Consider the following 15,284-nt stretch of genomic DNA (forward strand, 5'->3'; position numbering starts at 1 on the left):
ACATGGCCCCAACCCTGCTGGTGTTTTAAAGGGCCTTGAAGACGTGGCTCTTTGCCCATGCCTTTGAAAGGGTGAATGAAGCCTCCTGGAATGTGTGAGTTTGTTTTTCTTCTGTTCCTGTTCAGTTCTTGCCATCCTTGCCATCTTTTATTCTTCTAATTTTGTCTCTTACTGTATCTTTTTCTTGTTTCTAATGTTTTTACTTGTCAGCTGCCCAGACTTCTTGGAAGTTGGGTGGTGTAAAAATTTAGTAAATAATAATAATATATACACATGCATATATACTATGTCTTTGTGTGTATGTATATATGTATATTGTGTACATGTGTATGACTATGTATGTATACACACACACAGGTTTTTGTATTTTTTAAAAGAATCCCAATAATTTTTATATCTTTTTACATTTCCATATGTTTGCATGTACAAAAGTTCTTCAATGAATAAAATCCATGCTATCAGAATATAAGAGCTTACTCTAATAATCTGGGTATTAAAGAAATGAAATATCGCTATAAACAATTGTTGAGTCTTACCTGCACCCTTCCTCCCTGCACCCTTCCTCCCACCATTACATATCATTATTCCACTATACCTTCATCAATGTCAGGAGGCAGACCTCCAACAAACACCTTCCTAGAATAGCGTTCCACTCTTTCACCATTCTGGCAGCGAGTTGGAGAGCTGAGACCTGATGATAAAGACTGGTCACCATGACTGTCATCTAAGAAGCCATCTTCAAAAGGAAACAGTGAAGATCGACCTGTGAAATAGAGACAGTGACTTAAAAATCAGATATTTACATATCTGAATCAGATATGAACAGAGGCATTCCAATAATAAATCTACATAGCTTAACATGATTTCCCTCAATATTTTTCAAACTTTTCATTGCCATCCCTATTATAGTCATATTCTACATACAGATATATTTGCAAGTAAATACAAAAAGATTAACGTTCCAATCTTTTTAACTTGCATATCTGCAAAATATGAAATAGGGCAGTTTGAATTGTGGATCTTTAATCTCACAAACAGAAATTGTCATTAACCTATGAGGATGGCTATAAGCATTAAGCTTATAACTAACCAAATAGAGGTGAATTCACATGCTATATCTCCAATCAATTTGTGTTTATGTGTAGTTTGGCATACTCTCCAGTCCTATATATGAAAACCATAATTTCTGACACAAGCATGTTCTAGAAACTTTTCTAGCAATGACTGGCTTCAACACTTGCTGAGAGGGTAATACCAACACCTATTCTCTCCTGCTCAACACATGCTTGCAAATTGCTGAAATGAATTCAAAAATTAATTTCAGTCACCTTGGAAAGAAAGAGATAGCAGGAACTATTAACATATTATCCCTACTGAATTTACACGCTCACAAAATAATCTCGTAATTCGCAAGCTTCTCCCTCCCAACATGGTCATTTTCATTAGAGCATAAGCCTAAAAGCAGATCTGTCACATTTAATGTTCTTTATCTAATACTCAGATTATAAAGATTATAAAAATCCAATATGAAATATTAATATGTTCCATCATCTAGAATATCTATTACTCATACAGCATCTACAAATTTTGCTCATTGTTCAGTACAATAGGTTTTAAATGTAACTAATTTAAGTGAAAACCTGAACCATTCGGTAATGTCTTGTGGAAAACATTTACACTATGTCATCATTTATTTTATAAAAATAAAGCCAAAATGGAGAAGCCATGTGTGAAAAACTAAGTACACCTTATGATTCAATAGCTTGTAGAACCACCTTTAGCGGCAATAACTTGAAGTGATTGTTTTCTGTATGACTTTATCAGTCTCTCACATCATTGTGGAGAAATTCTGGCCCATTCTTCTTTACAACATTGCTTCAGTTCATTGAGGTTTGCGGGCATTTGCTTATGCACAGCTCTCTTGAGGTCCCGCCACATCATTTCAATCGGGTTGAGGTCTGGACTTTGACTGGGCCATTGCAACACCTTGATTCTTTTCTTTTTCAGCCATTCTGTTGTAGATTTGCTGGTGTGCTTGGGATCATTGTCCTGTTGCATGACCCAATGTCGGCCAAGCTTTAGCTGTCGGACAGACGGCCTCACATTTGACTCTAGAATACTTTGGTATACAGAGGAGTTCATGGTCGACTCAATGACTGCAAGGTGCCCAGGTCCTGTGGCTGCAAAACAAGCCCAAATCATCACCCCTCCACCACCATGCTTGACAGTTGGTATGAGATGTTTGTGCTAATATGCTGTGTTTGGTTTTTGCCAAAGGTGGCACTGTGCATTATGGCCAAACATCATTTTAGTCTCGCCTGTCCAAAGGACAGTGTTCCAGAAGTCTTGTCGTTTGTTCAGATGCAACTTTGCAAACCTAAGGCATGCTACCATGTTCTTTTTAGAGGGAAGAGGCTTTCTCCTGGCAACCCTTCCAAACAAACCATACTTGTTCAGTCTTTTTCTAATTGTACTGTCATGAACTTTAACATTTAACATGCTAACTGAGGCCTGTAGAGTCTGAAATGTAACTCTTGGATTTTTTGCAATTTCTCTGAGTATTGCACAGTCTGACCTTGGGATGAATTTGCTGGGACATCCACTCCTGGGAAGACTGGCAACTGTCTTGAATGTTTTCCACTTGTGACTAATCTTCCTCACTGTAGAATGATGGACTTTAAATTGTTTGGAAATGGCCTTATAACCCTTCCCAGATTGATGGGCAGCAACAATTGCTTCTCTAAGATCATTGCTGATGTCTTTACTCTTTGGCATTGTGTTAACACACACCTCAATACTCAAGACCAGCAAACTCTTTAAACTTCAGCTTTTATAGAGGTAGTCACACTTGCTGATGATCAATTGATCAAGGGCATTTGATTAGCAGCACCTGGCTGCTACTTAGCCTTTTCATACCTGCGGAAGCAGTAAGGGTGTACTTAGTTTTTCACACATGGCTTCTCCATTTTGGCTTTATTTTTGTAAAATAAATGATGACATGGTTTAATATGTCATGTGTTGTTCATCTGAGGTTGTATTTACCTACTTCTGAGAACTGCTAAGAACCAGATGATTTTTATTATGTTCCGATATGTAAAACCATAGAACTCAAAGAAGGTGTACTTTCTTTTTCACATGACTGTATTTACTCAGATACTATGGATTGAGGTATAGGTGAAAGCACTTAGAAATTTTGGCTTATATTGAAAAAGCTAAGCAGGATGACAATATTTGGATAGGAGACCAACAGGAAATCTCAGGGCTGTAGACTAGATAGTGAAGGCACAGCAAATCATTTCTACACTGTTGTCAAGAAAACAACCTGGATACATCCCTATAGCTACTAGCTCAGCTCAGCTCAAATGAGACATTTATGGGTTGGACAGTATGACAAGAACTTAAGAGAGTTCCGACAAGGAAGCTTTTTCTTCCACTATTTGGAAGTCTCTACGCTTGTAAAAAGCCTTTTCAAGGGATCAGAGTCTCTCCTAACAACATGAGATAGGATTCCGAAGCTCAAGTGGTTTGGGGCAAATTTCCATTGCCTAACTGGTCCCCACATTCCATCCCATGTTCAAAAAAGCTTTGATGCATGGAAAAGGATTTTCAGTAACTTAGATGGCTGCTGGCTGCTAAGGTAAGAATGGGGCAGGAAACTCCTTCTGTAAACCTCTTTATGTTACGTTATATCAGAATCCAGATCTAAATCACAATATTCCAACCCCTGTTCTTATGTCACTTTTGCTTAGCAGAAGTTGTCCTAAACACCTAGAAAGTTGTTAGATACATTGGTTAAACTCAGCTTCCACATTAAAGTACTATATTAGTTCAGATTTGCAAGTCACTTTTTCAAGTGTCTTTCAAGACAAAAGTCTTGTCCTGAGAAAGTAATATTGCATTCTCTTATCATTTTACTAGTCAATAGTTGTGAAAGATATTCACATTCATTTCTAGTGAGAATAACTACTGCAATGTTGTCAGTATAAATATTATGAACAGAACATTTTATAAGTGATAAGAAGTAAAATTTTATAGCAAGCCAATCAGAGCGTGTAAAGTGTTAAGCATTTTAAAAAATATTTCATATATCAAGTATACATGTTTATATAACATAATCTTGGTACAAGAGGAAGGACCTTACTGATGCCTGTTTACAGAAATAAAATTTGCTTCTTCTATAAAAGAAAGATCAAAGCTTGTTTTGTTACCAAGAAGAACCTGAAAGGGCAGAGAAGGAAACAAAAATCTAAAGTTGACTATTTAAAAGAAACATTACGGGGATTATTCATTAAGTGTCCATGTTATGGATGCATCTGCAAAAAACACAAATCTGCAATACCTATATTTGCTGGAATAGGAGCAACCCAACAAATTAACCTAGTTAATACTTTGAGTAATGGCATGATCAATTTCATCACAATGAAGCTGAACTATCTCACTGAGCCATTGCTACAGCCATGCAATACAAACTATTCAAAACATCTGACCTGAACTACTGGACTTAGGCAACATTGCCAAAGGCCTGAATTTTGATCTTGAATTTTGACTGTGGGGACACTGCAACAGTTGTAAGTCACTTTTTTCAGCACCATCATAACTTTGAACGGTTGTTACACGAATGGTTGTAAGTCAAGGACTACCTGTACAATAGTAGACCTAATGAGAGGGGATATATGAAATGTATGAGGGAACTATGGATGGACAGAAGACCTACATCCACACTAACTGAGAAACAGCTAGTTATCCAACGCTTCAACATAGCGAAGAGGAAGCTGCTCTCATCACTTGAGATAGACCAACTGTACCTGGACTCAAGAAGACCCAGAAAAACAAGTGAATGTGCAGCCAACACCTGAAGCTGGATCATCACTACCACCCCCTCCATTACAAAGCACAGCAGCAGATATATGGCATAAGATCATGGATAAATTAGCTATAGTCAACCCTCAAGACCAATTACCAAAGCTCAGCGTAGAGGTACCATCAGATAGTATGCTAGAAGATGCCAATAGAGCCCTCATGACAATCCTACTACCTCCATAACTCAAACCAATGAATTGGTATACGTGATAGCTGCTGTAATCCCAGAGATGCTTAGCTACGTGATCAAGGAGAACAGTAGCACATACCGTGCCTCCTTCCCCCGCTCCCGGTAAATAAAGTTGGAGGCTAAGATCAAGGCAACTTGGAGAGAAGTTACTCAGCTGGTGGAAAAGGGAGAAGGGTGTGGAGATTAAGGATAACACTCAGCTACTGAAAAAATACAACGGTCTGACTCCATCTGAAGCCCTAGAGACTGCTAAACAAAGGCTTACAGCACTGGCTACCAGGCTAAGGAGATACACTAGAAAAGCAGAGGCCAAGAAGATAAATGCCTTGTTCTTCAAAGAACCATCCAAGGTGTAATCCCAACTGCAGTGCAACAACACAGTAACAGCAGAGCTACCAACAGCAGAACTGAACATTACTGGAAGAACATACAGGAGAAAAAAAGACACATAACACCAGTGCAAAGTGGCTGCAGGATCTGAGAGCAGACCACAGCAATCTCCGAGAATAGAAACCAGTCACCATCACAGTAGCAGACATCTAACAGTGGGTCAAGAACATGAAGAGCTGGACAGCACCTGGCCTGGACATGAGCCACACCTACTGGCTAAAGAAACTAACAGCAGTGTATGGATGCCTAGCAGCACAGATGAACCAGCTGCTAGCAGCAGGCTCCCACCCAGACTGGCTAACACAAGGAAGGACAGTGCTGATCATGAAAAACCCCCACTAGGGAACAGCATTGTCCAACTACCGGCCAATAACCTGACTCCCCACAACATGGAAAGTCCTATCAGGCATCATAGCCACCAAGCTATAGGACCATATGGGCCAGGACATGAGCACCAGTTGCTCATAGGTAGAGCAGTCACCCAAGACTCAGGGTCTAGACAGATCAATCTGAGTACAGCCTGGATTGACTACAGGAAAGCCTACGACTCAATGTCACACACATGGATCTGTGAATGCCTGGTGCTGTATAAAGTCAACAGCACACTAAGGACCTTCCTCAATAACTATGGAAGACAACACTGGAAGTCAACTCAAGTCAGCTCACACAAGTGGCCATCAAGTGTGGAATATACCAAGGAGATGCACTGTCCCTGCTGCTGTTCTGCATAAGCTTGAACCCCCTCAGCCAGATAATCACAAGAACTGGATACAGTTCAGGACTGGAACTACCATCAGCCACCTCCTCTATACGGATGACATCAAGCTGTATGCTAAGAGTGAATGAGACATCGACTTGCTGATCCACCTGACACAGATCTACCGTAAGGACATTAGAATATCATTTGGACTGCAGAAGTGTGGCTGGATGGTAGTAAAGAGAGGGAAGGTAGTTAAGAATGATGGGGTGGAACTACCAGCGGGCCACATAGCAGACATACAGGCCAGCTACAAGTACCTTGGTGTCCCACAGTCACATGGAAACCACGATGAGGAAGCAAGGAAGACAGCAACATCCAAGTACCACCAAAGGATAAGGCATGTCCTGAAGAGCCAGCTCAATGAGAAGAACAAATCCACGCCATCAACACGTATGTCCTACCAGTCATCAGATACCCTGCTGGTATAGTGAGCTGTCCAAAGGAGGACATGGAGGCTACTGATGTGAAGACCCAGAAGCTCCTCACAATGTACAGAGGTCTCCAGAGCATCCAGGAGTACATAAGTAAGATGGCACCCAAAGATGAGCTGCTGAGAGAATGCAGAGGAAGTGCCATGGTAAGATGAGTCCCTGCATGGGATATACCATTGACAGATAACTGAGGTGGCTGACACTGGGAAATCCTACCAGTGGCTGGAAAGGACTGGACTAAAAGACAGCACTGAGACACTGACCATAGCAGCCCAAGAACAGGCACTAACCACTAAATCCATAGAAGCAGGGTCTACCACACTAGATAGGACCCAAGGTGCAGAGTGTGCAGAAAGGCCTCAGAGACAGTCCAATACATAATGGGAAGGTATAAGATGCAGGCAGGAACAGCATACACTGAATGGCACAACCAAGTAGCTGGCAATGTGTATAGGAACATCTGCACAGTGTATGGAGAATGATAGGGCTAAAATCCTGTGGGACTTCCAGATCCAGATGGACAGGCAGGTACTGGCCAATCAACCAGACATCATGGTAGTAGACAAAGACCAGAAGGCAACGGTGGTGATAGATGTAGTGGTGCCAAGTGACAACAACATCAGGAAAAAGGAGTATGAGAAGCTGGAGAAGTACCAGGGCCTGAAGGAGGAACTAGAGAGAATGTGGAAAGTAAAGGCCAAAGTGGTCCCAGTGGTGGTAGGAGCACTCTGGGCTGTGACTCCTAAGCTGGGAGAGTGGCTCCAAGAGATCCCAGGAACAACATCAGAGCTTTGTGTCCAGAAAAGTGCAGTGCTAGGAACAGCTAAGATACTGCGCAGAAACCTCAAACTCCCAGGCCTCTGTAGATTGAGGAAGACACATACCACCCATAGGGATGAAATGGGATCTTTTTTTAGGAGCCAGGTTGGTGTAGCAATTAAGGCATCAGGCTAGAAACCAGGTGATCATGGAATTCTAGTCCCACCTTAGGCAAAAAGCCAGCTGAGTGACCTTGGGCCAGTTACTCTCTCTCAGTCGTGGGAAGGAGGCAATGGCAAACCACTTCTGAAAACCTTGCCAAGAAAACTGCAGGGACTTGTCCAGGCAGTCACCAAGAGTCAAAAACTGACTTGAAGGCATCAAAAATAATTTTCTTTCTTTCTTGTAGGATACAAAGCAATAAATTTAGAAAAATATTCCCAGACAGGCATGGCCTAACTTTCACTTGGTTACAGAACAGACTTGTCTTTCTGGTTTAGCAGCCTCCAGATATATTAGACTATATAACTTTGTTTAGCATAGTACAATGGTTAGGAATTATGGTAGTTACAACCCAATGCATCTGGAGGGCTTGAGGTAAAGAATCTAGAATGCATAATCTAGTTTAACCATCTTGTAATTATGTTACATTCTCTTTTAATGTTAGTATAAGTTTAGTAGGTCTGCAAGTCTTTAGTTCTTTGCATAGAATTTTTCCCAGTTTCCTGAATCAATTAATATTCCATTTCTTTCGGCAGTGTTGTAGACCGTTTACCTTACCTTCACAATTTTAACCTATTAAGTCACATTAACCAAAAACAAACAAAAAATAGGAGGGCTGACCACATAACAATAGGAGAAAAGAAATGAAGGTTTAGATCTAAACAACTCATATTTGAATTCACTTATAAGTGACAGTGCATATCTGGCTTTCTCTATCCTGAGACTGGCAAAAGATATGCAAAAAAACCCCTATCAGAACCCAGACAATCAGGTAACCTTACCTATTCAGTGAGAAAATTATCTCAGCTAGCTTTAGTAGTAATTTTAATTTATCAAATAACTTTTTAATCTACTTTAGCCAAGGGATTGAACTGAAAATATGTTTGCTACTCTCAATAGTTTTTTTCTTTTATTTCAAATGCAGAGTACACATCTGTATTTAAAGCTGAAAGTAGTGCTGTATAGCAGTGTAGAAAGATGTGTGTTTTTCACTCTTCCTTTCAGAACATTCTCTTGTTTTTGGTTGAATTTATTTCCAAAAGCTATAGATACCCCTTAACTATATTTAGATTGTGCAGTAATCAAGGGATCTTTCATTTTTCTCCTATTTAGTATCAGTTCCTTCAGTCCTTAACGGCTGCCAGCACAATCAACACACTAATCTTCATCTATTAGTAATTATGATTTCCAATTGGAACATTATAACCTAAATGCAATAGTACACCAAGAAACAATCTCCAAAGGCAGTGGTTCTAGGCCTTTTCTTTTTTTAGCTTTATCATCAGCAATGAACAAAAAAATAGATGGCCACTCATGATGGTCAAACAATTGCTCTGAAGAAATTTTCCAAAATCAACATCCTGAGCAAGGAAAGAGAATGCTTTTCAAGCTGAATGCTGCAACTGATGTTGGGCAACATTCCCAAAAATGGGTAGAGCCAGTGTATAAAATGGAATGGATAATAAATACTATTATCATCATTACCATTGCTTTCATAATCTATACTCTTATACTTACTTCTGTAAGTATCAACATTATTATTACTCTCACTACTTACCATCATTATCCGCGTGCTGTCATCGTTATTATCAGCAGTATTAACACTCACTTTAAAATCACAGGACTGTATATATGCCTGCAGATCTACAGTAGCTGTAACTCAATGTTTTATTGAAAAGAAGCAAAAGCAACTTGTTGCAAATTAGATTATTTGATTTTTGGAGGATGTCATTTAAATATTGAGGGCTTAATTACTGAGAGATGTTTAAATATATTGGTAAGTTCAAACCATCAGCAGCAAATTGCAAACTGATTTTGACAGTTCTGAGATGTCAGTTCTGATTGGTTTATTTGAGGAGTCAAGTTCAGTTACTTGCCTAGCATCAAACAATTGTCCCAACTAAGCTGAACAATATCAAAGTGACCATAATTACGTTTCTGTACAGAAAAGATAAGCAAATTAGCGCTGGTGCTCTCCAAATGCTTTTGGACATAACTCCTACAATCCATTATCCTAGCCATCCTGGATGGGACTGGTGGGAGCTGAAACCAAAAATGTCTGAAGAGCATCAGGTTACCTATCCTTGCTCTATCATCTCCACAATGCTGGCCATGTTTTAACTTGGCCAGACAACAGTAGCATGGTCTGTACTACTGCTCTAGAATCTACAGAAAGAGATTGATGATAAGAGCAACAGAACCAAGACATGCCAGACTCACAAAGCTGGAGGAGCTTTGGCTTTAGCATCCAGCTCATAAAAATATAGTTTCCATGAAGAAGAGAAAAAGAATTGCTTCAGATCTTGCCTTGGAGTTTTGACAAAGGAGCAGCATGTCATCAAGCAAGGAAAAAAAATAGTGTGGCAATCTAGTGCCATAGTAGTACTAATATACAATAAGCATTACGTTGATGGATTACTAACTGATGCAGAGAATCATCAATTGGGAGGTGGGTGAAGAAAAATTAAGAAAACAAAATTATTGCTTTCGTCTCATCAAAAAAGAAAAAAAAGTAAGCTTTAATGGTGCTACAGCCTGCAACCATTAAAAAAGAACTGAACAGAAAGGTAATAGTGGATAAGAATGTGAGGTCTGTCACTGAAGTTTGATCAACAATATTTATTATCCAATTTTAAAATTACAAACTTTGTTCTGTGTAGTTGCAGAATACATATGTTGGGCTGTACAGGATATGAAGAAGAAAACTATCTTTTAAAGAGTATTTCTGGAAATTTTTGCTTTGCAGCATAATAATTTAATTCAACCTTTATTTCCAGGTTCACAAAAGGCAAAAGTTAGCTTGGTTCAAAAATCTCAAAATACCTTTAAATTCAAATTGTTATTATAAAGTCACTAAAATGTACTAGATCTGAGTTTAATGTAAAATAAAACAAGTCAAAAAAATTTAAAATATTCCTTGAAAAAGTTAAAACTAAGGGCGTTCACATATGTTTCGATTCTGTTAATTAATTTTAATGTAAATTGGAATCATAGTGATTCACTTATCCCTAGTCATGACAAGAATCACAAGTTTTGCAGACACTATTTGCATTTTGACCAAAATCTCTGATTTCATATTAATATGAACTGTATTCTTATAATATACAGCAGATAGAGGATTCCAAGGGGGAAAAAAAAAAAAGATAAATGAAGAGAGATAATACCCTGTCCCCTCAAACCACATTGATCTGTTTTCATGTATCTTAGTGAGGGCACTTTTGATTAAAAGTCATGCATTGAATCAAAGACTGTTAATAATATCATATGCTGTTTGGCTTTAAGCTTGCCCAAGCATATGTCAGGGTATTTCTTCTAAAGCATTTATTGCAGATTCCTGGAATATTCTATTTAAAAGCAATCTCTTTTTTTAAATTTAAATACATAGAGCATAAGGCTTATGCAAATATTTTTATCTAGTTTTAAAAAAAGAGAAAAATTGCATGATTATTGGAATGTATTAACATTGCATCATTTTTTTTCTTTAAGCAGATAAAGCCAATTATTCTTTGATACTCCTATCCAGTTTTAACTTTAACAGCAGTGAAATTCTCTTTCAACACTCTCACTAATAATTACAAAGCTACTGAGCAGGATAAAGACTACTATCATTGTTATGGGATGAAGAATGCAATTCTTGGGTTTTTTTACAAAAATATACAGCTATATTATTCTATAATTTGTTGTTCTCATGACCATATCTGATGAAGCATTCAAAAGAAAAATTTACCTCGTCTCCGCCCATAGCTCCTGGCTGCATGTAAATAAAAAAAAATACAATAGGTATTGGCATAATAACAATGACTACATTATAATTTTCTTCAAAATTCAAATTTGAACAGTATAGTTCAGATATTTTAAACAATCTTGGAATAAGCATATGAAATACAGCCAAATACAAAATTCTAGATTTCTAAATTACATGGGTAACATCTACTTGATACTAAAGAACTTGTAAAAGGTACCTAGAATCTGTCTCAAACAATTATTTAATTGAAATCATTTTTTAAAAGTTCATTTTGTTTAATAAAGTAGACATATATTTAGCATCCTTCACATCAAATCATATTACAATTAGTTTAAATGGCTAAATATACAACTGAAAATACAGTAGATTAAATATATAGTATTCACTATCAAAACTAATAACCTTATAATCTTGGTTATACAGCTTCATTCTGAAATTCTGATTTTATCAAAATACTAAAAGCAACTTAAAAATTACATACTGCCAAATAGAAATATAATCTGCAAATATTATAACAATTGAGCCATTATATTAAAGAACATACAGATTACAAAAATAACTATTAAAAAGCACTGGCTGGAAGAGCCAACTAAGAATAGGGATTGTAACAATCTGGAATCAATGTCAAATCTCTTGTCCCTAAAGACACATTGATCTGCTGGAGCACTTCTCCAGCTCAGCCAACAAGCTTTCAGCTGAGCTGTTGCTCCAGGGAAAGAGCTGCAAAAATAACTTTCCAGCTTTTCCACAGGAGTTGCAGGACAGGTGGTTTTCCCCTGGTGGGAACTCTCGACTTAATAGTTCCTGAGATCTCCTCCTTGCAGATTTTCATCAAGGGATGGCTGTACTTTGCAGCTGTTTATCCTCAAAACTTTATTGAGCGGAAAGATGGCTCTACTATTGCACCTTGCATAAGGATTGTTTTTGTTCCTTGCTGTGAAATGAGAATGGAGGGTGCAGACTAACTATTTTCCTGCTCAGCATTGGATAGCTGAAGAAAACCTGGTTAGTTCATGGAGACCTGTGTGTGTGGTGAAGATGGCAACTGTGAGGATACTCACAGGGTGGTGCAAGCTTGCTCCAAGTGAAGTCAATGGCTGTGTAGAAGCAGCCAGAGATAAGCATATATAAAATTTCAGGTCTTATCTCGCTAAAAGGGTAAATGGCAAGATTTCCATTTTCTGCAATGTATAATCCAAGAATTCTTTGCCTTCTTCTGTGCTTTCTCCATATGAACTAGCTAGTACAGGCAAGACTGGTTAGGGACAGGAAAAATTGAAATATGTGTTCTAATTACTGAACTGAGCAAGATTTTAGGCACAGGACATTGTAGAATTTAGCCAAATAAACTGTTCTTTCTAGAAAACTAATGTAGTGGACATTTGAACCTTTATAGCAATTGGGTGATATTTTGATCTTCTTCCGCTATTTACCAGCCAAATAATTTAACAATTTTTTTCTTTAAACTGTACATTTTGGCATTACTACTTAGAGCCTTTTAATGACTTCATACTGCTAATTTCATCAACTGCAAAACATATTTCAAATTCAAAACATGCAAACAAATATAACTGAATTTCAAAAACAAATATGTAGTGCTACATAAATCTATTGCTTCACATATAGGTTATAAAATTAAAAGCTGAAGAAAGGGTGGTAAACATTGAAAATAATAAAGAAGTTGCTATCAACGTAAAAGCATGATTCTATATTTGAAGCTTCCTAATTACCACAAGAAAAATATGAACTCTACTCTCCTAATTAAAATGTAAGATTTTAGAGATTATACACCACTTTTTACCTTTAAGCATAAAGCAGTTCACTGCAAACATTCAAATTAAATACAAATAAAGTAGAAATAAGCCAACAAAACATAGCAGCAGCAATAATAACACAACACATTTAAAAGGAGAAGTGAACATTTGTCAAGCAGCAAGAGACTCAATAATCAGCCATCTATATCAAAGACATATTTTAGTGACGTTGCAAGAAAGTTTAGTTGAAGAGGTGATCTCATATTTACCTGACTAAAAAGAGTGACTAAACTGACCTTAATAAAAACGTGTAAAAATATTTGGCAAACTCCAAACTAATGAACCCCAACTCAAATAGATGAAAAGGCTTTTGTCATTATTTGAATATATTTTTACCCAAAACCATATCCTTTTTATATCCTTTTAAAAACCAAAAAAAAAAAATCTACTTTATGAGAATACAGTGATTGCAGTCACAGGGAATCGTTTTATATTTCAGCACTCTTCTTTATAATTCTTAGGCAGGGGACAAAATAATCATTTCTGGTTCAGATGTGCAGTATCAGCAAATTGTGATGGCTTGTTTCTATAACTCTGAACCATAATTATGAGTTTCATTGTTCATCTGAAGCACTCATCCATTCTCTTTTCAATTTTTTTTTTTTTTACTGATGCATAGTGTTGAATGCACTGCATAATCTAGCAATGGAGGTAAAGTATAATAATGTGTGCAGTTCTTAAATTATTTTAACTCTGGGAAGGAAAGAATCTTAGAACAAGGTCTTCCACTTTCAAAAAATAAAACATTTTCTACATGTTTGGATATATATTTATGTCAGGATTACTTGAAACACTGAAATAAATGGTCATCTTGCAGAGAATATAGCACCAGAAAAATGGGCCCTAAATGAGTGATAGTTCACTGAAATTAATATAGAAGGACTAGACACAAAGAAATAAAGTACACTTTAAAAAGTTGCTGTAGAACAGGGAACTAAATACCAATACCAAAACACAAGTTAAAATAAAGAAAATGCTAATTAAAATTTAATCTTACTCATTTACTGTATCCCTACTCTAGAGATATATTTCACCCCTTTCTATTATGGATCAGAACAGGTGAAAATATTCTATGTTTAAGTTGCATCATGGCAAAGTACATAATTGATTCTAAGTCTATACCTAATATTTCAGTTTTATTTAAGTAACTAATCAATCCAGAATTAATAAATGTAATAAGTATACAAAATAACAAGACCTAGTAAAGCAAATTCAATGTAGCATCTGTGAATTCTTTGCAGTGCACAAAGATGACATGGAAGGCTCTGCATAGTTTGATTTTCAAGAGCTGGGTTAAAGAGATAAATTCCCATGTACAATTCAACATGTGAGAAGCAGTGTTGAACTGTACAACATGAACATTGCTTGTTGAAGTACGCACAGTAATATATAGCCTGAAAAGGACTGAAAGCTTTCACTATATTACTGATAAGCTTAGCAATTTTGGGATAGCAAAATGGGTCTTCTTATGGAACAATTCTTGAAGAAAGAACAGAAAACAGTATATATGACTGCATAGTTTTTACAATGGAGGGATACAAGAAAGTTACTTCATAATCTGTACCACTACAGCACTCAATTGTTCATTAATGAATTGGAATCAGAAGTAAGCAGTGAGGTAATTATCACTGATGACACCAAATTATTCTATATGACAAAAGGATTTGCAAAAATCTCCAAAAGGATCTTTCCAAAATCTCCAAAAGGATCTTTCCAAACTGGGAAAATGGCCACTAAACTGCCAAATATACTAAACTGCCATATAACCACATAATGAAAGACTAGGATCTACATTCCTAGCTTCACACCTACAGTTTTTGTTTGAGCTAGTGGTGACTGACCAGAACAGGGACAGGGATTCTTGGAGCTCATGTAGCTCAATATAAATGTCAACCCAGTATGCACTAGCTGTAAAAAAAAAAAAAAAAGTGCAATTCTGAACTTAGGGATCACGATGAGACAGAATTAAAAAAAGAAAACTTTCAATATGGTAAAAATGGTGTGATATTATATAAAATATAATACACAGTTCTGGGATATTGTAGAGCAGGAAAAACTGGAAAACTAAATCAGAATCAAACAAATGAATAAATGATCCTCATCACTGTCATTG

The 15,284-nt window shown here is 37.1% G+C and overlaps 1 protein-coding gene across 11 annotated transcripts in view; it reads right to left on the reverse strand.

Annotated features, from left to right (window-relative positions):
* CPEB3 (cytoplasmic polyadenylation element binding protein 3) overlaps nucleotides 1-15,284 on the reverse strand; it is a 109,774-nt gene that overhangs the window by 28,400 nt on the left and 66,090 nt on the right. For 8 of the 11 annotated variants that reach the window (XM_025167245.2, XM_007429147.3, XM_088128993.1 and 5 more), the window contains 2 exons: nucleotides 11,340-11,363; nucleotides 596-763 (listed from right to left, as the gene is read on the reverse strand). In XM_025167245.2, coding sequence (XP_025023013.1) covers nucleotides 596-763; nucleotides 11,340-11,363 — 192 coding nt within the window. The remainder of the gene's footprint in view (nucleotides 1-595; nucleotides 764-11,339; nucleotides 11,364-15,284) is intronic. The other 3 variants (XM_088128994.1, XM_088128992.1, XM_088128997.1) reach the window with 1 other exon arrangement.

Source organism: Python bivittatus, unplaced genomic scaffold (genome assembly GCF_059951505.1).
Source record: "Python bivittatus isolate LINGU-HERP-01145 unplaced genomic scaffold, Pbiv_v1 ctg000780_np1212, whole genome shotgun sequence".
In the NCBI taxonomy this organism is placed as follows: Eukaryota; Metazoa; Chordata; class Lepidosauria; order Squamata; family Pythonidae; genus Python; species Python bivittatus.